General features: G+C 37.4%; 1 protein-coding gene across 21 annotated transcripts in view; it reads right to left on the reverse strand.

The window, feature by feature from the left end:
- Window positions 1-22959, reverse strand: part of lrrfip2 (leucine rich repeat (in FLII) interacting protein 2) — a 170121-nt gene that overhangs the window by 19834 nt on the left and 127328 nt on the right. For 15 of the 21 annotated variants that reach the window (XR_015756931.1, XM_087986153.1, XM_087986142.1 and 12 more), the window contains 8 exons: window positions 20309-20479; window positions 15947-16039; window positions 14489-14581; window positions 13956-14048; window positions 6001-6133; window positions 4783-4832; window positions 2646-2766; window positions 1543-1622 (listed from right to left, as the gene is read on the reverse strand). Coding sequence is in view for 20 of the 21 variants with exons in the window: in XM_087986153.1 (XP_087842279.1) it covers window positions 1543-1622; window positions 2646-2766; window positions 4783-4832; window positions 6001-6133; window positions 13956-14048; window positions 14489-14581; window positions 15947-16039; window positions 20309-20479 (834 nt within the window). In the remaining variant the exon portion in view is untranslated. The remainder of the gene's footprint in view (window positions 1-1542; window positions 1623-2645; window positions 2767-4782; window positions 4833-6000; window positions 6134-13955; window positions 14049-14488; window positions 14582-15946; window positions 16040-20308; window positions 20480-22959) is intronic. The other 6 variants (XM_087986154.1, XM_087986151.1, XM_087986158.1 and 3 more) reach the window with 2 other exon arrangements.

Genomic DNA, 22959 nt, shown 5'->3' on the forward strand with positions numbered 1-22959 from the left:
AGAACTCAATGAATGATCAAGAATTTGAGTGAATAGACGTATCTTTATATATAATAACAAATAAAAGCAATGCAAGTTTTTTTTCAGCTGGACAGTGCCAAAACATGCTTCACCAAATAACTTTTCTACACATCAGAGGAAAATGGTATCACAGTCTTAACTCAGTCATGTATATCTTTGGCCTCATATGAAATAGACTTCTACAGACACCAACATAAATTGAAGATATTTTGGTCATTTAGTTTATACTTAAAAATGGAATAACCCATGGTACATTAGTGGAACAAAAAGCAATACAATATCGACAATCATTTCACGAATATGTTCATATTTCAATTTTTAATTACCTATATGTATATCTTAATATTAAATATTGCATACAAACCAAATTACAACAATGGCAACAAAAATGATACTAAAAATACAGTGTTCCATCTTCAAGTTGCGAGAACAGAGGTTTTGAGAAACCTAAGTTTTGAAGGATTGTGGAAACTTCTGGAGTGTCACTGTGGGTATTGGAAATTTTATTTTAAACAAGGCTTCCAAGAAATTACATGTCTTGTGAAACTTGGTTGTTTTACATGGAGTATTTAAACAAAGTGGTTTGAAGAGATTCTGATTTTTAATTTGATTGTCATTTAATAGTGAGGGTGGGAAAGGTAGAGAGGGAAGAAAATAAGAGGAGCTGATCTCTCCTTTTCTGAAAAGAAAATCCTGTTTGTAAATTCAAGGTAAAATCTAATTGTTATTTTGAAAGGACGTCTCCATATCATATTTCTTGAGCAAGTTGTGTCTCCAGGACTCAAGGGGCAACAGTGGGAGATTAGTGACTCCACCACTTATGCTAGGACATCACAACAACAGACTTCCGAACATTCTACACTTTTGCCTTAAAGGATAACCTATTGACAAAGTATTTTTTTCAGAACTCCAAGTTGTACACAAATCCAAACTTCTCTCTTGTTTCCTGAAGAGAATAGGAAGTGTGCGCGCATGCATGTGTTCCTTTGCATATATTTTGAGCATATTTAGAGGGATAATCATTTATAATTCTATATTTTTGTTTGTGTACATTAACCAATTATTGCACCTTGATTGAATAAGTTTGATGATAATCCACAGTGTTTATTAAGTGGCTATTACACTGTTTAATTTAAAACCAGACAAACATTGGCAATTTCAACACCTAGAAAAGTATCTTCATGTTGTGACCTGAGGAGTAGTGGGACAAGAGTGACATTGCACACCTCCAATTTTAACATTAGGCACACAGTTTAGCAGCATTTTTTTGTTATTTACAGACTTAATGCTACATGCAGTGACAGATCTACACCAGCTCGGAGTTTCCTTCATGAGATCACTCTCTAGCACATGTACTCTGTCATGTCATGCTGCATCAACATTAGTTCAATTCCTTAGACTCAAGCTATTAAATTATTATTCCACACATGCATTATACAATAATTATTTCTGCACAACTGCAAAAAGAAAATTGATAGCAATTTTGAGATGCAAATACTCTATGGTATGGCAGATACTCACATTTTGTTCAACAGTGGCAATGTCCTGTTCTGCCTTAGAGAGTTTAAACTTGTATTCACTCAACTGCCTATTTACATCTCCTAAAAGTAAACAATGAGGTGATATTACACTAAGCAACTCAATAGCATATGGAACTGCTTGACAAGATTAAAGAAAACAATACTGCAAACTGAAATTGACAGAGGGGAAACAAGTCATCAGCAAAGACTAAAAGTCATGCTCAAAGTGCCTATTAATAACTTAAGCTGACTATAAAAGTATCTTGTGCAAGAAACAGTAATCTATTAAAAATACATGCCCCCAATTACATGCCCAGAACCTTTCCATAATGGAATCACTCAAACTGTTTTTAAAACACTTTATTATTAAATAACTTTAGGGTGGCACAGTGGTTAGCACAGTTGCCTCACATGGCCAGGGATGCTGGTTCAATTCTAGCTTTGGGTGACTGTCTGTGTGGAGTTTGCATGTTCTCCCCATGCCTGCTTGGTTTTCCACTGGGTGCACCAGTTTCCTCCCACATTCCAAAGATGTGCAGGCTATGTGGATTGGCCACTGAAAGTGAGAGATTTGGGGATAGGGTGGAGGCCTGGGCCCAGGTGGGATGCTCTTCAGTGTTGCTGCAGACTCTATGCGAACCTTCACTGCTCTCCATCCCAGAGGGTTATGGATGCAGTATGATTTGAATATATTTAAGCTGAAAGAGATACATTCTTTCCCTTTCAGGGAATCAAGACAAGTGGGAGTGTGTGAGAAAGTAGAGTTGGATACAAAGATCAGCCTGATTGCACTGAATACAGATCAGACTCGACAGGCTTTATGGTCTTCTGCTGCTCTTGTTTCTTACAATGTGCTCTTGCATTAAATTCCATTCATCCCTGCAAACACAGTTGATTGAGGAAGGACCCCTTGGCATACATATAGCTTGCTGGCACTAACCAGGTCAACAACTTGGGCGAAGAACCAGAATCTGCAATGGTAGCTGGAACTATACCCTAGCAAACATCAGAATTTTCACATGTCGATGGGTTAGAGAAGCCCGATACTTAAACTCTTTATTTATCAAATAACAGATGTGACAGCATTTGATCCCATGAACTCACTCTGCATTTCTAGAATTTGTAGATCTGTGCCATTTTCTAGTCGATCAGAATCGGTGAGCACATTTTCAATCCTAGAGTTCTTTTGTTTTTCCTCTTCCAACTGCAGTTTCAGCTTTCTGATCTACCAAAAACAAGTAGCCAAAGGTTAATATGATTCAAAAAGTTGAAGTAGTCAAAATATACATTTAGAATGGTCTAAGTAGGTCACATAACTAAATACCTCCCGTTGAGGAATGTAAACACATATATTGTTTGTGAAGAAAACTTAAATACTGGAAAACTCTTCTGGCAAATAAATTTCACATTGACCACATCACTGCCATAGCACCAACTTCAGTCAAGATGCTGTGGTTTTAGAATGAAGAAATGTTGAAAATCATTAATGGCTTGCTATAATTAGCTGAGAATACTACTTCATCTGTGGTTCAAGACTGATCTTAGGTTTCTAACACTTCACTTTGCTCCTCTTGTGTTTCTATCCATAGCCCAATGCAGAGGCCAGTCTGTTTATTTCTCCACTACTACCAAGTCCTATAGTAAGTTTGCTGTATTATAGTAAAACAAAGAGGAGATTTTGAATAAGTGACTGACATCCTGGGAAGAAGAATTGAATGATTCGCCAATATGATCGAAGCAGTACAAAAAAGAAGTTTGGAACAGTAGAATATGCCGAAATAACATTTTAGAATGGAAAACAAGTCAATTGGGTATAACCATTAATACTGGCAGAGAGTAATCTGCCAATTGTCAAGCAGGACAGGTTAGTTTCCTTTTGCTTTGGGAAAGCAATGACATATGTCATTGACCCTTCCTCATATCCCCAGAAAAACTTTTAAGTGAAAAGTTGACAAATGAGATACTAATGAGAGTGACCGTACACTCTAAGCTGGTATTTAAGACATTACACCATTTCACATTGTGCAACCTGGGAGAAAGAAATCATCCACACCATCATTAGCAGAATCTACCATTACATTTTCAAAGTTGACATGAAATTTGACAAGCTAACATGAATATGACTTAAAGAATTTGTACTGTTCAGATCATTTATGCCAAACAAAACATTTACACATACTTTAAACACTCCCTAATCAGAAATAGAACAGTCAAGATTGCATCACAACTGAAATGATGAAGCAAATCAGCCAGGTTACATTTAAAGATAAGTTAGGTTAAATGATCAAAGCTGTTCAAGGAACAGACACATGTAATAAAAAAAGTGTCTGTTTTGTTCTTTACAACTAAAATATTTTAAAGAAGATACTTCTGCAGAAAACCATAAGAGTAGTTTTGAGGCTTGGTTCAGAGCAAAAGAACACCTCTTAATACCTGCCTCTTGATGTCTTGGAAATGCTGGTGCATTCTTCTGCAAATGCTGTAGGTACTCACTGTAACTATATGGTAGCGAGTTTCAGAATCTTGAAACAACAAAGAATTATGACATACATCTGTCAGAAGAATGAGAGACTGGAAGAAAACTTGGCAGATAATGGTATTCCCATGCACCTCCTGCCCTTCAGTTCTCTCAAAAAAGCCTTGGCAAGTTGCTATATTCCATGCATTGGATACTGCACACTGCAGTCACAGTGGATGCTAAAGGTGGTGGATGAACAATCAAGTGGGCTGTTTCTGCTTAAGTATCAAAACTTCTTAAAATGTTGAGATAGCTCCAGTCTAGTATCTTAGTGTTTTATTCCCTTCAGTGGAGACGTTTTTCAAATGATGTATTTATTCATGATATCACTGGAGTGATATTTTGATGAAAGCATCAACATAGAACAACTTATGCACTGTGCAATTCACTGCATGTGAAATATTTTGGGATGGTCCAAAAAAACTGATAGGTTTTGCTGCAAATGCATGATTGTGTTTCTTGTTCTCAAAGTTACAAATATGTTGGGAATCCAACTCTTTCCAGTGGAGGTATAAATGTGACCAAACAATACTAGTCATACATAGCATATCAAGGCACAAAATAAAATTTCCTACTAGCATTGCCTAACTTCAGAATGGCAATGCTAAGTTCAGCCTAAATATGCAAGTCAAAGAGCAGAGAACAAGTTTTCCTTTATGATACTGCATGATTTTTGGATTATTTTGCTTTCCTTCCCAACCTGCAAGTGATTAAGTTAATTACCTGTGCAAGCAATTCTTCCTTTTCATCAGCCAGTTTCATTAGCCGCACATCTACAACATAAGAAAACACGTAAAAAAAATTGCAAGCTTAAAGGTCAAAAATAATCATGTTAACTCATTATTTGAGCAAGTTGGATAACTTGAACGTCCTTCAAAAAGGAAAATGTTGAAAATCAGAAATTTAAAAAAAACAAAAATGCTGGAAATACTCAGTAGGTCAGGCAGCATCTGTAGAGAAGAAAAATAACCTAACATTTCAGGTGAGGGACCTTTCAGTTCCAGGCTAAGGATGCATCTGAGCACTAAATTTATTGGCAGGAATGACTACTGCACAGTAATTTGACATTAAATACTTCAAATCACTCTGCGGCACTGTCATGATAAGTGGGGTAGATTCATAACAAACCTAGCGTTTAAAACTGGACATTCGTAAGGTTATAGTGACCATTTGCAGAAGAACTGTACTTCTGTAATCTCATGGCCTGGTATATCCCTCAATCTACCATTACCATAAAACTTGGTTCAAAGAGAATTATAAAAGAGCATGTCAGGACCAGGACTAGACATGCCTAAAAATCGTAGTACTGCCTTGAAGAAGCTAAGCCTGATAAAACTGGCATTTGAATCAGAAAAAAAAAAGCTGTGTAAAAGGCAGAGTAGAGCAAGTCCAAAGCAACAAATGAATCCACTCAAACACTCATAGGGCACATCCAGTATGATGGAGGTCAATTAGTTAGTTTACATGTACAAAACAGGTTGTTTTTATGATGCCATGGGAAAATGATCCACCATCGGCTTGGAGTTCCAAGTTCAAGATCCATCTCATGACTTGATGGTCAAAAATGATGCGTTCTTTGTGGCCAAATAGTTTTGTTATCGACCTTTTTTATAAACTTATCCAACAGGTGCTAAAAGTGAGAGAAATCTCTGGTCAGCCATGTGCTGGAAAGGGTTAGAGCCTCCAAGTCATCACACAGCTCTGGAATACAAAATGCATTTAAAAATTGCATGTTCCAACATAGTTTGGAGTCGCTGAATGAACTATGTGAGTGTGTTTTGGTGTTGCCAGTATGACAAAACTTGCTATTCTGACTTGAATGAGATAACTAAGCTACCCAGCTGGATTAAATATTTTACAAGTAGATAGCAGCCAAGATAAGATTTTTAACAGTTAAGCTCTATTGTTCGACTTGGGGCGGTATAGTTGAACAAGCAATACCTAGTGGTCCGTCTCCTGCACTTTCAAGCACGTGAGCAGCCTCTTGAGACACAACTGTTATAGCACCAACAATTGGTTCATGATTCACATCACCATTAGGTGTGCCTTCTGGGATTATAACCAGACCATGTTTCTGAAAGATAAAAAAAAGATTGAAAATGTCAAGTTCTATCATGCAAGTATCTTCAATTTTCTATGGTCCACAAAACTGCTAACCATACTGCTTTATTTCAATCTGTTAACTTGAGCTGTGGAATATGCTTTACATCACAAGCAGAATGCAACAATTATTTTTAACGAAAAAAATGAGATAATGAAAGTTACCAAGTGAACTTAGCAGAAGCAGCTTCACCTTTTTCTTGTCTTTTAAAGCTATGAATTTATCAAATAACTTAAAAAAAGACACCTTAGAAAAAAAATTCAACTCTCAGATTTAAACAATCATTGGGTCACTTGCAAAATTAAAATAGTTAGTTAGGAAAGCCAGGCTTGGTATCTTCATTTAACTAATTGATATTAACAAAATGAAATGTGACCAGTTACAATATTGCTCAAGGACGTCAATGGTAAAAATGGAGCTTTCCTTGTTTTCTGGTTGGCAAACATAACTAAGCAGAAAAATAGAAATTTCAAGGCATGAATTAAGCTGATTAACAAGTGAAATTAAACCATCCTAAATATTCAAGGCTATTAGCAATTTCAGGGCTGGAACTAAATAGTTAAGTGGTGGCACTGTTAATTAAGGACAACAGCGATAAACGACACGAGTTCAGAAGATTAAGATGTAGAACCAGTTTGTGTAGAGATGAGAAATTGCAAACCAAAATGACTTGTAAAAGTAATTTCTATGTCTCTTAACAGTAGCTACACAGTAGAACAGAGTATACATGATGACATAATGGTGGTCTGCCATAAAGGTACTACAGCAATCTTCAGCAAATTTAGTCTTCATATGGATTGGATAAATTAGAACAGAAATAGTAGCCTGGAAGATGAGTTCAGAGTGTTCTTGGGACAATTTCTTAAAGCTGAAAGTTTCAGGGCCAACCACGAAGCAAGATATTTTAGACCTGATAATATGCAATGAGACAAGATTTTTTAATGATCTCTCAGAAAAGGTACATCCAGGCAAGGATGATCATAATGTAACTGAAATTTCACATTCTGTTAGAGGACAAGTGCTGAAAGTCAAAAACTAGCATCTGAAACTTGAAAAAATTCAAATCTAAGGGTCTGAAGAGAGTGCTGACTGAAGTAAACTAGGTAAATAATTGAAAGTTTGAGAAGCAGCTGCAGACATTTGAGGATATGTTCCATAATTCTCAGTAAAGCAAATTCTAGAAAGGACAGCCTTAGTTGATAGATGCACCATCCCTAGTTAACCAAAGTAAAGATATTATCAAATTCAAAGAAAAAAACATACTATACTGTGAAGGTTTGTGGCAGGTTAGAAGATTGGTCAGGTATTACAAATTAGTAATGAGCACAGTCACATATTATGGAAACACAGCCTTCAGTCCAACCAATCCACACCAACCATATTCCCAGATTAAGCTAGTTCCACTTGCCTGCACTTGGGCCATATCCATATCCCATATTCTATTCGTGAACTTATCCAAATGTATTAAACATTGTAACTGTACCTGCATCCACCACTTTCTCTGGCAGTTCATTCCAAACATGAACACTGTAAAAAAAGTTGCCCATCATTTCCTTTTTAAACCTTTCTCCCCTTAAAAACGTTCCGCTCATGATTTCATATACCTTTGTAAGGTCACCCTTCAACCTCCTATGCTCCAAAGAAGTCCAAGCCTTTCCTGTGATGTTCAGACCTCAAATCCTCTATTCCTGGCAACATCCTGGTAAATCTTTTCTGAACCCTCTCCAATTTAATATATCCTTCCTATAACAGGAAGTACCCAGAAGAGGGCTTACCAACATACAAGCTCAACACAGCATCCCCAATTCCTATACTCAGAAGGTCTGAGCAATGAAGGCAAGCATGCGAAATGCCTACTTAATCACCTTGCCTACCTGTGACACAAATTTCAAAGAATTATGTATCTGAACCACTACGTCTTTCTGATCTACAACACTATCTTGGGCCCTACCATTAATTGTATAAGTCCTGTTCTTGTTTGTATTACTAAAATGCAATACCTCACATTTATCTAAATTAAACTCCATCTGCCACGATACCATCAATTTTTGTGTCACATGCAAGCTTACTCACTATGCCTGCTACATTCTCATCCAAATCATTTACATAGGTGACAAACAGAAGTGGACCAAGTACCGATTCCTGTGGAAGACCGCTGGTCACAGGCCTCCAGTCTGAAAAACAACCTTCCACCACCACCCTCCGTCTCCTACTGTAAAGTAAATTTGCGCCCAATTAGCAAGCTCACGCTAAATTCCATGCAAACTAACTTTATTAGTTAGTTTACCATGTGGACCCTTGTCAAAGGCTTTACTTAAGTCCAAGTAAACAATGTCTACAGATCTGCCCTCAATCTTTTGGTTACTTCATGAAAAAAACTCATTCAAGTTTGACACACATTATTTCCCTCGCACAAAACCATGCCGATTATCCCTAATCAATCCTCGCCTCTCCAAATGCATGTAAATCCTACCTTTCAGAATCACCTTCAACAACTTACCCACCACCAATGCCAGACTCACAGGTCTATAGTTCCCTGGCTTCTCCTTACAGCCTTTCTGAAACAATGACACGATAGTAGCCAGTCTCCAGCCATGTTTATAGACGATACAAATATTTCTGCTAGGGTCAAGCAATTTCCTCCCTAATTTCCCACAAAATCTTGGGATATGATATATCAGATCCTGGAGATTTATCTACCTTCAATTTTTTAAGACCTCTTCTGTAATGTGAACCTCGTTCAAAGCATCAGTATTTATTTCTAGCCTCCATTTCTTTCTCAACAGTAAAAACTAACGCCAAGTATTCAATTAATATCTCCTGAGGTTGAATACAAAGATGACCTCGTTGATCTTTAAGGGGTCCTACTCTTTCCCTAATTGCTCTATTGCTCATATCCCCTCTTTGCTTTACTGATTTCCTTAAGAATGCTCCCACTCTCTTTATATTCTTCAAGACATTCAGTTTTTGTGTCACCTGCAAGCTTACAATGTGCATATCTAAGATTCTTTTTTATTCTTGACTAGAACCTCAACATTTTTACGCATTCATTGCTCCCTGACCTTACCAGCCCTACCTTTCACTGTAACAAGGTCATAATGTGTCTGAACTCTCAATCTCACACTTTTGAAGACCTCCCACTTGTCTGCTGTACCTTCACCTGCGAAGAGTCTACTCCAATCAACTTTTGAAAGTTGTTTCATACCCTTAGAATTTGCCTTACTCCAATTAAGATATTAAAAATCACAACACCAGGTTATAGGCGAACAGGTTTATTTGGACTATAACCTGGTGTCGTGAAATTTTTAACTTTGTCCATCCCAGTTCAATACCAGCTCCTCCACATCATGGCTTCCAATTAAGAACTTTAACTTTTACGAAAGACTTATCCTTTTCCATAACTTTTTAAAAACTATTAGTATTATGTTAACGAGTCCCAGTGTTCCCCTACTAATACTTCAGTCACTTGCCCTTCCTTGTTTTCCAAGAGAAGGTGAAGTCTTGCTATTTCTTTAAAATGGCCAAAAAAATGAGTGGAAAAAAAAATTAAGAGCTTGAGAGAAAGCTAGCTTGAAATATATAAAAAAAACAGAACTTGTACAAGTATTTTAGTAACGCTATTCCTTGGAGGACGAGAGTGGGGAATTAATACTGGGAAACTGGTACAATTTTGGCTGACTAATATTAATTTCTTCAATTCCTCACTGACATTTGTTCTCAGTATCCTTGGAGGTTCATGGATCTTCCTCTGAGAAGACAGACACTAAGTATTTGTCTAATTTCTCTGTTGCTCCCTCACTCCATTATGAATTCTCCAGTCTCTGCCTGCAATGGGCTCACACTGCCTTTGACAATCTTTTTGTTATGTATGATAGAAGCTTTCATAGTTCATTTATGTTTTTCACTAATTTACTTTCATATACTTTTTCAATTTTTAAAAATTAGCTTCTTGGTGATTTTTTTTTTAAACTGAATTTTAAAATGCTTCAAGTTCTCAGGCCGCTTAGTTGGTTTTTGGTTTATTACACTCCTCTTCCTTTGAACTAATATGATGTTGTTAGTCATGGCTGGATCACTTTTCCTGTTGGGTTTTTGTACCTCAAATTGGTACTTTTGCAAACCATGTACCAATTGTTCAAATGTTAGTTATCGACAATCTACAATCGTTAACTCTTAACAGTGTTTCCTAATCTACAAACAGTCAACTTGCCTTTCAAAACTTTGTTGTTTCCTATGTTTAGGCATATGAAGAGAAATACAATTAAGGGAAATCTATAGATTTGGAACCATCTATCAAAGTGGAGTAAAGATTACAACACAAAATAAGGGCTCATGGTGGTGAAGGAGTGGGGTGTGAGGGCATGGTTAGCTAACAGGAAGCAGATTAATGATTAATTTTCATGTTGGCAAGCTGTTATTAATGGCAATGCCAGAGGAATCTGTGATGAAGTCTCAACTATTAATAATCTTTATCCATGATTTGGATGCTAAATTTACTGATGGCACAAAGGAGGAAATCAAATTGCCAAGAGAACACAAGATGTCCGCAAAGGGATACATGTAGATAGATAAAAGTTGGCAAAAAAATGGTTCATGTGGTGTAATGTCAGAAGTATATGGTTGTCAACTCTGGCAGAAAGAACAGAAACACAGTATGTTACTTTGATGAGAATAGACTGTAGAACTCACCAGCAGAGAGAAATCTGGGGGTCCTGCTATATGAACCAAAGTATTGGTAGACAAGTATAACCAATGATTTGCAAAACAAATGGAGTGTTAGCATTAGCTGTAAAGGGAATAGAATATAAAAGTAGCTAAGTGTAGGCTGGATAGGTAAAGGCTCTTAAATTAGACCACATCTGGGTGTTGTGCATGTAGTTTTAACTTCCTTATTTAAGAAAGGATATCACTGAATTAAACCCAGAGATGGTTCACTTGTCTGATTTTTGGGATGAAACAGTTATTTTAGGAAGAAAGGCAAACAGGCTTCACTTACACCCATTGGAGTTTAGGAAAAAGAGGTGAAACATAGAAGATTCTGAGGGGACTTGACAGGATGCTGGATGGGAAAGTCTATAATTAAGACAAATAATGGAAAAATTAGGAACATCTCATTCAAAGATTGAGATAATCAGAAATTCTATTCTCAGAGGACGGTTAAGTGTGTAGAATCCTCTCCACAGAAAGAAAAGAAGGATTCAGCCATTGAATATATTCAAGGCTGAGTTAGATAGATTTTCAATAAATAAAAGTCAATAGTTATGAAGACAGATATGAAAGTGGAATTGAGTCCCCAAACAGATCAAGTGGCAGGCTTAAGAAGCCAAAATGACCTAGCCCTGCTCCTCAGTCTTGTGTTGTGCTCAACCACTTTAGTTTGCCATATACATATAACCTGTTTGGCACACAAAAAAATCCATCTTCAGAAAGACTTGATATAAAGGAATCCAAACAACAAAAATAGATGTTAAACAGATTCAAATCTAAATAGACTCCTTAAGCTAATTGTTCTATATCAGAAATAAAAAGATTTCAAGTGAAAAAAGAGCATGAGACACCATTATGTGGGGTATAATAAACATTTACTTTCAGATACATGAAAAACCTTTTAAACAAAGTCAGATATTTGAAGTTGGTTCATTCATTATGTTGTTAATTGATGTAAAGAAGATCAGCTGTTGACCAATTTTACTCATGTCGTTCCTCTTGTAGAAGTTTATCACAACAATTTACAACATTTGTGTCAAGATAACGGTCAGTTACACTTAGAGAAACTGATGTCATCACTGTTTCTCCAATTCTCATGTTAGCTTATGACTCAGTTTTAAAACCAGTGCCATAATCTTAACGTTTTTTATTTGGAGCCATTGCTTTTTTCCCCCCATGATCCACTAACAGCTGAGGTCGTTCATTTTTCTCTTGGCTGTCATAGCATATTTCATAGATATTTAATTTTCTGATTCTTAAGTTTTCCATCTGCTTGATTTTCTTCTTTGCTTTGCTGATTCTCAGCATACATCAGTAGTTCACAAGGAATCTTAAGGATGAACATGACGAAACACTGTCCATTTTGTGGTATTTGCTCCACCTTCATGCTGTTTTTATCTTTAATAGTTACAATCTCTATTTTAAACAATTCATTTATCTCTCCAATTCAGATGCAATCATGGATCTAGATTCTGCAAAACTTGTATCACTGGGCAAACTCATTAACTCATGAAGCTGACAAATATCACATCTGAAAAAATATGAAGTATATGATCAAGCAATGGTGATGTGAGGACAATACCTCTTCATGCAGTGAAGACTGAGGGGGGTATGTAATGCACTGTATGTAGTGGAAGTAGATTTAATGGAGACATTCAAAAGGGAATTTGCTTATCTGAAGGGAAGAACACAGAGGGCAATAAGGAGAATGTGGGGAAGCACAGGGCAGGCTTAATGGTCTCCATGTACTGTAACCATTCTGTAATTCTTAGATTTGGGCAAGAACATCTGTAAAACAGACACTAAATTGAGAGTGTTGTACGTCAAACTGAGTAGATCCAAAATATTTGTAAGATTTAGATATTTGAGTCGATATCCAAATGGCAATCAATGTCCAATTTCCGAGGTGAAGATAACATTGGTCAATAATGCCTGGAGTTTAAAAAAATTGTTATCCTTGTTTTCAAATTCCAATATAGTCTTGTCCCTTCCTACCTCCTTCAACCCTCCAAAATCCCTGTGGGAAGGCTTAAGACTGAAAGGTCGATTCTCATGCTCCTTGGACGCTGACTGACCTATTGTGGTTTTCCAGCACCACACTTTTCAACTCTGCTCTCCAACACCTGCACATGTCACTTTCTCCAATATTTCTATGTCCACCTAATTCAGGTCTCTTATTCAATCCCAATTTTTATTTAATTTTTTCTCTCATTATTTGTGGCTGTGCCTTGACCCCAAGTTCTGGAACACCCTCACTGCACTGAAAAAGCCCCCATTACCTCACTGTCCATCTTTAAAACAGTCCTCAATTTCTATCCCTCAGTTTTTAGAAATCTGATTAATACCTCTTTACATTTCCTGATACTATAATTAGTTATATAATGCTCCGACAGAGCACCTTGGAGCATTTCATTACATCCAAGGTGCCACAAATATAGTAACAAGTATATATACCGCTTGCAATGTGGACGTAAGCACAAACAGCTTGATTGAAGAACCCATCTTTTACTGTGATACCAGCTTCTCAGTACTGTCACTACACATGATCTGTAAAGTTGAAACGGCTCTGTTTATTGAGACTTAGGTTTTATTAATATTAGAGGATGTGTTGCACTCACTTACAAAGTACAGATTAGTTATCACACAAGTTTAGCTAAATAGTGCTGAAATCCCAGATCTTGAAAAACTGAGGTAATCAAATAGTGACAACAAAGACAGCTCAGCTACATAGCAGTTAGATCCTGTTTCACCAAACACGAACAACAAAAATAAGCAGATGGAGAACACCAGGAGAATGATAGGCAAGCTGACTCAACAAAACTGCACTAAATGAAAATGTCAAGACGAGTCTGTTAAAGAAAAAGTAAACATTAATCAATGAGACAAGCAAAAGGTTAATGAAAGTTTTTAAAACTAAAAGAAATGCTAATTTTCTATTTCATTGTTTCACAGGGATACTTTTACTCTACTTTTGATGCTTCATTATTCAATTCTCAGTTACCACACTTTTTATTACTGCAGAGTTCAACTAAAAGCCCAAATAAATCAATCTACACACTGTTTAGCCTAAACCATACACATTTCCTACCTTTGTTTTTTCCCTCAGATCAGCCAACTCATCTCTTAGTTCATCACGCTCATTCCTAATGCAGTCAAAGTAGTCTTTCTGCCTCTCTAGAGCCTGAATACGGGGCAGCAAGTGGGATAAAGAACAGTGCAGAGAAAGAAAATATATGTAAATTGCAACAAAGATATGAATATAGCAGATGAGACAAGAGGGCAAGAGCAACAGGATGAAGTTTGGAAAAACTAAATCTCAGCTTCAACTATTTCTCAAGATTAACTTCTCTGACTTCATAGTGCACAGCTATTGTAATGTGTCACATGCTTTGAGATACTTATGCAAACAAACCACAATAAATCTAAGCCATACACAGTAAACAAAAGATAAATCACAACAAGCACTTACACTAAAGGTATTTGCAATAAGGCAAGTTTGTCTGTTGCTTCAATTGATAGTGTATCATGCTCTGACATACAGAATAGAGAATGGGACATCACATTTACTAATCAGTCAACAAAGAACACCCCATGCAGCCACTGCTCAATATGACCGCCTACCCCAATTTTTTTGTCTTTCCAGTTGACAGTTTCCTGCAGATCAAACACATCCCTGGTGAGGGTGTCCACCCTTTGCTGCAAACACTTGTTTTCCTACAGAAAAAGCCACAGTCGAGGAAAGGAAATTCAGCATTGGTTGGAGCAAAGACAGATTAGGTATTTAAAGGGATGAATTTACAGGATTCAACAAAACAAATATTAGGCCATAACAGTGTACAATATAGTAGAGGATGCAGAAAGATGAATAAAGTAAATTTTAACAAGAAATGCAAATCTGTTATAGATCAAATGGCATAGACTCCATTGTACAGTAGCCCTCAATTAAGTAGCAAGAGTTCATTGAGGAAGGAAGTCTTTTTTTGTTTACTGGCTGCTGAACTAGGATGCAATTATAGATTACAGACTTTAATAGTGTATGGATAATTTATGATGGCCTTTTTAAACCCATTTAAAATGCAGTTAATGCAGCTCAAGATCTGGAATGCATAAACTTACTCAACTTGTTTCAATTATTAGAGTATTTTGTCTCTGGTGTATCTAAGTCGATCTGAGATACATAATGCCCTTGATTGCTAAAGATGACAGCAGTGGAAAGTACAAGAAAGATTCAGGACATCCTACAGCTAGGGATTCCTACATTTATTGTTGAACATATAAGCATTTTTACCTTTTCTGTTCAATGAGTTTGCTTAATAGCATTTCATAAGAATTGTCCACCTTACTTGTTGGTTCAGATTATATATCGAATATACTCAAGAAATATTTGAACTTTTTTGACTACTTTTTAAGGTTAAATTTATGGGGTTGACTATTACATGGATACTACTTTTGAGGGACTGAAATTCATTTCCATCAAAATTCATACTGTTAGCAGAAGCCCAACTGATCTCTAAACCAATAAAACGAATTATGGTAATTCTGAAAACCTGGAGAAGAACACAACAGCCAGCGAACTGGAAGACCAGGAGCGGAGCAGAACGACCGGCAGACTTAAAAGCTGGAGTGGGATGTGACGGCCAGCACACTGACTCATAAACAATGATCTATTATTTGTGAAGAAATACAGTCAATTTTTAGATGAGATATATGGAAAATTCCAAGTTATTAGGCCAAAAATACATGAGTTCGACAATTACTTGAGTACATAAGGTAGTGAATACACTACTCAGAAGTTAGCATCGGCCGTATTTAATCAGGTTTCTGCTATGCTATTGCAAAAACTTCATGATAGCAATCTCGGGATAGTGATCGAATTCTCTTCTTTTGAAATACACAGATTCTCAAAGTATTCAGCTCACTGGCTATGGAAATTCAAAACTTAAGATATTCACAGGACAGTTACCATCTAACTTAGAGAAGTCAAGAATCATGGGCTAATGATGGAAATTTATTTCAATTAATTTAAGCAGACATAAAATAACATGAAAACAAGAATACAGGCCTTCACCCTCCACCTACCTCAATAAGTTCATCTCTTTGCTGAATACCCTCTTTAAGTTCTTCTATTTTGTGCTGTTGTACACTACACGTATGCTTCTGTCGTTCCAGTTCCTAAAAAAAATTTTTTTAAAACTTAGTCACAATTTAAGAATGTCCATCATGCTCTTTTCGCCCCCCTACAAAAAACGCATTTTTTTCCCCGAACATATTAATGATTAGATCATGACATGATAAATACTACTGTGGGATAAGGTCATGTTCTTTCAACCCTGGGACTTGAGTTATATATAGCCAAAAAACTATACTCATACAAAGTATTACTTTGACTAACATTGACTGGCAGTCCTGATTATGGTCACTGCTCAGAGTAATATAATTTTATCCTTTTCTCCTTCCCTGAAAATGTTGAATTTTTGCTCATGTGGAGGAGATTCAGCTGCACCTAATGTATTAAGTGTTGTATAACAAATGTGAACTGGGGTTTGGGGTCCAAGCTGATGCCATTTATCCATAATTTAATAATAGTCAACTGAGTCACAGAGTCGTAGAGATGTACAGCATGGAAACAGACCCTTTGGTCCAACCCATCCATGCCAACCAGATATCCCAACCCAATCTAGTCCCACCTGCCAGCACCCGGCCCATATCCCTCCAAATGCCTCTTAAATGTTGCAATTGTATCACCCTCTGCATGAAAACGTTACCCTTTATGTCTCTTTTATATCTTTCCCCTCTCACCCTAAACCTATGCCCTCTAGTTCTGGACTCCCCGACCCCAGGGAAAAGACTTTGTCTATTTATCCTATCCATGCCTCTCATAATTTTGTAAACCTCTATAAAGGTCACCCCTCAGCCTCTGACACTCCAGGGAAGACAGTCCCAGCCTATTCAGCCTTTCTCTATAGCTCAAATCCTCCAAACCCTGGTAACATCCTTGTAAATCTTTTCTGAACCGTTTCAAGTTCCACAACATCTTTCCGATAGGAAGGAGACCAGAATTGCATGCAATATTCCAACAGTGGCCTAACCAATGTCCTGCACAGACGCAACAGGACTTCCCAACTCCTGTACTCAATACTCTGACCAGTAAAGGAAAGAATACCAAACGCCTTCTTCACTATCCGATCTTCCTGCGACTCCACTTTCAAGGAGCTATGAACCTGCACTCCAAGGTCTCTTTGTTCAGCAACACCCCCGAGGATCTTACCATTAAGTGTCTAAGTCCTGCTAAGATTTGCTTTCCCAAAATGCAGCACATCGCATTTATCTAAATTAAACTCCATCTGCCACTTCTCAGCCCATTGGCCCATCTGGTCAAGATCCTGTTGTGGTCTGAGGTAACCACCTTCACTGTCCCCTACCCCTCCAATTTTGGTGTCATCTGTAAACTTACTAACTGTACCTCTTATGCTCACATCCAAATCATTTATGTAAATAACAAAATGTAGAGATCCCAGCATCGATCCATGTGGCACTTCACTGGTCACAAGCCTCCAGTCTGAAAAACAACGTTCCACCACCACCCTCTGTCTTCTACCTTTGAGCCAGTTCTGTATTCAAATGGCTAGTCCTCCCTGTATTCCGCGAGATCTAACCTTGCTAACCAGTCTCCCATGGGGAACCTTGTCGAAATCCTTACTGAAGTCCATTTAGATCACATTCACCACTCTGCCCTCTTTGTTACTTCTTCAAATAACTCAATCAAGTTTGTGAGACATGATTTCCCACACACAAAGCCATGTTGACTATCCCTAATTAATCCTTGCGTTTCCAAATACATGTACATCCTGTCCCTCAGGATTCCCTCCAACAACTTGCCCACCACCAACGTCAGGCTCACCGGTCTATAGTTCCCTGGCTTGTCCTTACTACCCTTCTTAAACAGTGGCACCACATTAGCCAACCTCCAGTCTTCCAGCACCTTATTTGTGACTATCGATGTTACAAATATCTCAGTAAGAGGCCCAGCAATCACTTCTCTAGCTTTCCACAGAGTTCTAGGGTACACCTGATCAGGTCCTGGGGATTTATCCACTTTTTTTAGATCAGATTACTTAGTGTGGAAACTGGCCCTTCGGCCCAACAAGTCCACACCGATCCACCGAAGCGCAACCCACCCATACCCCTACATTTACCCCTTCACCTAACTCTACGGACAATTTAGCGTTGCCAATTCACCTGGCCTGCACATCTTTGGACTGTGGGAGGAAACCGGAGCACCCGGAGGAAATCCACGCAAACACGGGGAGAATGTGCCAACTCCACACAGTCGCCTGCGTTTTTATGCATTTCAAGACATCTAGTACTTCCTCCTCTGTAATATGGACATTTTGCAAGGTGTCACCATCTGTTTCCCTACAGTCTATATCTTCCATATCCTTTCCCACAGAAAATACTGATGCAAAATAGTCATTTACTATCTGCCCCATCTCCTGCGGCTCTACACAAATCTGCCGATCTTAGAGGGGCCCTATTCTCTCCCGAGTTACCCTTTTGTCCTTAATATATTTGTTAATACCCTTTGGATTCTCCTTAATTCTATTTGCCAAAGCTATCTCATGTCCCCTTTCTGCTCTCCTGATTTCTCTCTTAAGTATATTCCTACTTCCTTTATACTCTAAGGATTCACTTGATCTATCCTGTTTATACCTTACATATGCTTCCTTCTTTTTCTTAACCAAACCCTCAATTTCTTTAGTCATCCAGCATTCCCTATACCTACCAGCCTTTCCTTTCACCCTAACAGGAATATACTTTCTCTGGATTCTCGTTATCTCATTCCTGAAAGCTTCCCATTTTCCAGCTGTCCCTTTACCTGCGAACATCTGCCCCCAATCAGCTTTCAAAGGTTCTTGCCTAATACCATCAAAATTAGCCTTTCTCCAATTTAGAACTTCAACTTTTAGATCTGGTCTATCCTTTTCCATCACTGTTTCAAATCTAATGGAATTATGGTTGTTGGCCCCAAAGTGCTCCCCCACTGACACCTCAGCCACCTGCCTTGTGTTATTTCCCAAGAGTAAGTCAAGTTTTGCACCTTCTCTAGCAGGTACATCCACATACTGAATCAAACATTTTCTTGTACACACTTAACAAAAACACCATGTACTAATTCCATGTGCTAAGAGGAAAAGATTAGTGGATTGTTGCATGGTGTTTAATGTGAAGCTAATTCCAACATTCCTGTCACTACTTAGCTGAAGTCAGCCAACTCAAAAGCGACTGGAAAACAAACCTAGGCAGGTAATAATCTCTACAGTTAGCGTGGCCGAATAGCCTCCAATTTCTTATGTTCTTATATAGTATTCAGAGATGTTCTTATCAATTTGATTTCCTGATCATCTTATGAACTTTTGTGAAAAGTGGAAGATGACTGGAATAGGCAATGAAATTTCTTCAACTTTAAATAGTCAATAGCAGGACTATTCACTCAAGTATAACAAAGATAGTGACTTGAGCCAGAAAATATTCCCATCCAAAAGGAGCTGCAAAAACTGAAGCCCAGAGAATGGAAGGAGAATTATTGACATCGTTGGGAGATTAGTTGATTGACATAAAATAAAGACTAGAGCTAGTATCATTGGCAGCATGCAACTTGTGATGTCCCAGAAGTGCCTCAGCTTGTGCTTTATTTAGTAATGACTGTAATTGTTAAGGTAAAGTTCTTGTCTACCTGCTCCTTAAAATCAAAACAGGAATACAATTTCCCAAGGCATAAACTGAAGGAGACTTTGGAGTTCTGTGCGCTGCTACCACAAATAGATCACATAGGACTTTGCTACGTAGAACTGGATGCTGCATTGACTAACATAACAGTGACTGAACTAAGAAAGAACGAACGAAAGAACAAAACAAAGAAAACACTCCTGAAAGATGGGACGAGGTACTAGAAAAATTTAATTTTACTCCTATCTACTCCTAGGTTAGCTGGAAAAACTATCAGGAATGGACATGCCAAAAAAAACCGCACAAACTCTGCTCCTCAGTCACTACCCTTAACCAGATATAATGTTCAGAAGATGAGTTTCCATTTGAGTAAAAACTTCTCAGTAACTATTTGCTAAAAGAAACATCTTAGGTAATCTCAGATTTCAAACTGAATTATTTAACCATGTACATAATCCAGGATTTAATTTTATTTCACAAACATAATCAGAATTAATTTAATCGACAATCCATCAGTTACATGTCTCCATGAATAAAGACAATCGAGATGCAACTTGTGCTGCAATACAGGTTAATTGAATGATTTTTAAAAATTATAATTGTTACACTGAAGGTTTTTTTTTGATTAACACGATGAATGAAAATCTTCACTTTATTGTAAAACAAACAAACTGCAACTTCCAGGCACTGCTGTAGTTGATCATAACCGATTACCTTGGATTTTTCTTCATTCTCCCTAAGTAGCTCAGCCATCTGTTCTTCCATTTCCTCAATAACATCTTTTAGTGTATCCACTTGGTAGATAAGGTTAGATTTTTCATTGTCAAGTTGTGCATTGGAGACCATAGCTTTCTTATATTTTTCTTCGACTTCTGATAACGAATCCTGAAAAGGAAAAGTAAAATAACATTCTGGTGACAGAATGAATGAGGCTTAAAACAATTATAAATACATTAGATATGAAAACGTCTTAGGCGAGGGGGAAAATTCTAGACAATAAGTTGCTGGTTTATAACATATTTATCACTGCAGTAAGTAAAAATCAATAGTTTCACAGTTGTTCACTGATTTCTTACGAAAATTAGAACCTCAAGAATAAATACAAGTGGAACCACAGGGGCAAAATGACACTAAGGAATTATATTGTCTGCTTTGTGCTTAAAACATTTACAACTAAGAGGACAATCAAACAGACTACAGCACAAAATGAAGCTCATGCAAAGGTTTTATTGTGTGCATTCCAAAGTTTAATTAAAATTCTTGCATGTCTCGGTTACAAAACACTGGAAACAGCTCTTTGAAAACAAAGCATGATATGGCTTCAAATTAAACCTGTTGATTACAAATAAGTACTTGTTACCCCAGATGAAGCTAACAACCTTCCTTCAAACTTAATCCATCACTCTACAAACATAATTTAATCCTGCCACAAATTGGTAAGAATTGGTTTCCAGATCCAAATATTAAACGTAATATTAGATTTCACGTCACTAAATTTTGCTACATGTTCATTTGTCTGCAACTGCACTAAACAAGTCTTTAGATGAGTATTCTGCAGACAAAAGTCTTCCTGTTATGAGAAACATGTCAACATTTACCTCCGTAAAAATGAATTGTTGAAAGCAAACTTAACCAGCTAAGTGAAAAACTCTTCAACCTTTGACTTCTTCAACTTTTATGTTTTATATAGCTCTTGCAGGTGAGCCCTAGCATTTGAGCAACAGAGAGTACTTTCACTTGCCCAAATATTTTAATTGAAATTCACAATCTTCCAGAGTCTGGCGAAAGAACTTCCTTCTGCTCTAGCAGTCACAAATAAAGACAAGCAAAACACAAGGTTAAGGCTTTAAAATCAGGGAGCAAGATTATTAATCGGGATAGCTTAAGCAAAACTAACAGTTTGACTAATTTCGTTATATTGCTGAGCAACCTTAATACTAGGAATCTTTACTTCAACACAGGCAAAGGAAATGTTAAAACTTTGTTTTTAAAAAAAAAACCTTTTGCTAATGCTCTTGGCCATGCAGAAGCACAATACATAACTTCAGGACTGTCATATGTAACGCACTAACATGGATACTGAGCAATTATGATTAATATCAGCCCTTGTATTTCTAGGATGAAAAGCATGTGCTATAAACTGATACGAACTATGAAATTCTTTGAAATTAGAAAAAACAAGATTACTTTTCAATCTGAAACTCTATATCTTGACACTCCTTTTCAAAGTTCCAAAGGGTTCCACACTTGTAATTTTTAACCAGTTTAGCTGTTTTTTTGGCTCGAATTTTACCTTAGGATAATTCAAATATCCTGATTTTTCAAACTATTTTACCTGAACTGTAAAAACAACTTCTGGCTTTCCAAAAGTGCGAATTCTCTCGAGTGGCATCGGATTGGAATTATTCAAAATTCCCAGAGCAATAGATTTTATTTCTAAAGGACAAAATTACTTAGAAAATGCACAAAGGATGAATTACCAAAAAAAGGCATTTTAAAATTCTTTGGACTTCTTTTAATTTTCCAATTGATACAATAAATTTGACCTCAGCTATCTCACTCATCATTAGGGCAGCACGGTGGCACAATGGTTAGCACTGCTGCCTCACAACATCAGAGACCTGGGTTCAATTCCCACCTCAGGCGACGGCCTGTGTGGAGTTTGCACGTTCCCCCTGTGTCTGCGTGGGTTTCCTCCGGGTGCTCCGGTTTCCCCCCCACAGTCCAAAGATGTGCAGGTCAGGTGAATTGGCCATGCTAAACTGTCCGTAGTGTTAGGTAAGGGGTAAATGTAGGGGTATGGGTGGTTTGTGCTTCGGCGGGTCGTGTGGACCTGTTGGGCCGAAGGGCCTGTTTCCACAGTGTAAAGTAATCTAATCTAATTTCTTGATTTTTAACTATCTCTGACAGGTTCAAAGCAGAATCTCAAAATATTTCCTGAGCCTGAACATGCAGAGTTTTCCATTGCTGGTCTTACATTCATATAACAAATATGCAACATATTACATCCAAAGTGAATTGTCATCCAAGCCAAATTAGGTCCTTAGTGTAGAAAACTGGAATGGCTTTCCATCTTTGTGGCCCACAATTATTTTGTTCTGATCACTATCAGTACAGTTAGTTGCTTTGAGAAAATAAAGTTTTTTTTTAATCAAACTCCAACATACACATGAAAACGTAAATTGCTGAAAAGGGTTACACTCAGGTAAGAGCACATGCCACTATAAGAATCCAAAAGATCTACAAATCAGTCAAAACAAGAAGTTAGTCAAATGCTAAGAATTCTGCTCTAGCATGTTAAAGGAGTGCAGCTAAAATTCCCAACGTGACAGCCACAGGAAATAGAAAAAAAACATGCTGGGGGA

Source organism: Chiloscyllium plagiosum, unplaced genomic scaffold (genome assembly GCF_037043375.1).
Source record: "Chiloscyllium plagiosum isolate Xiang-an unplaced genomic scaffold, Cpla_swu_hap1 HiC_scaffold_4, whole genome shotgun sequence".
Taxonomy (NCBI): Eukaryota; Metazoa; Chordata; class Chondrichthyes; order Orectolobiformes; family Hemiscylliidae; genus Chiloscyllium; species Chiloscyllium plagiosum.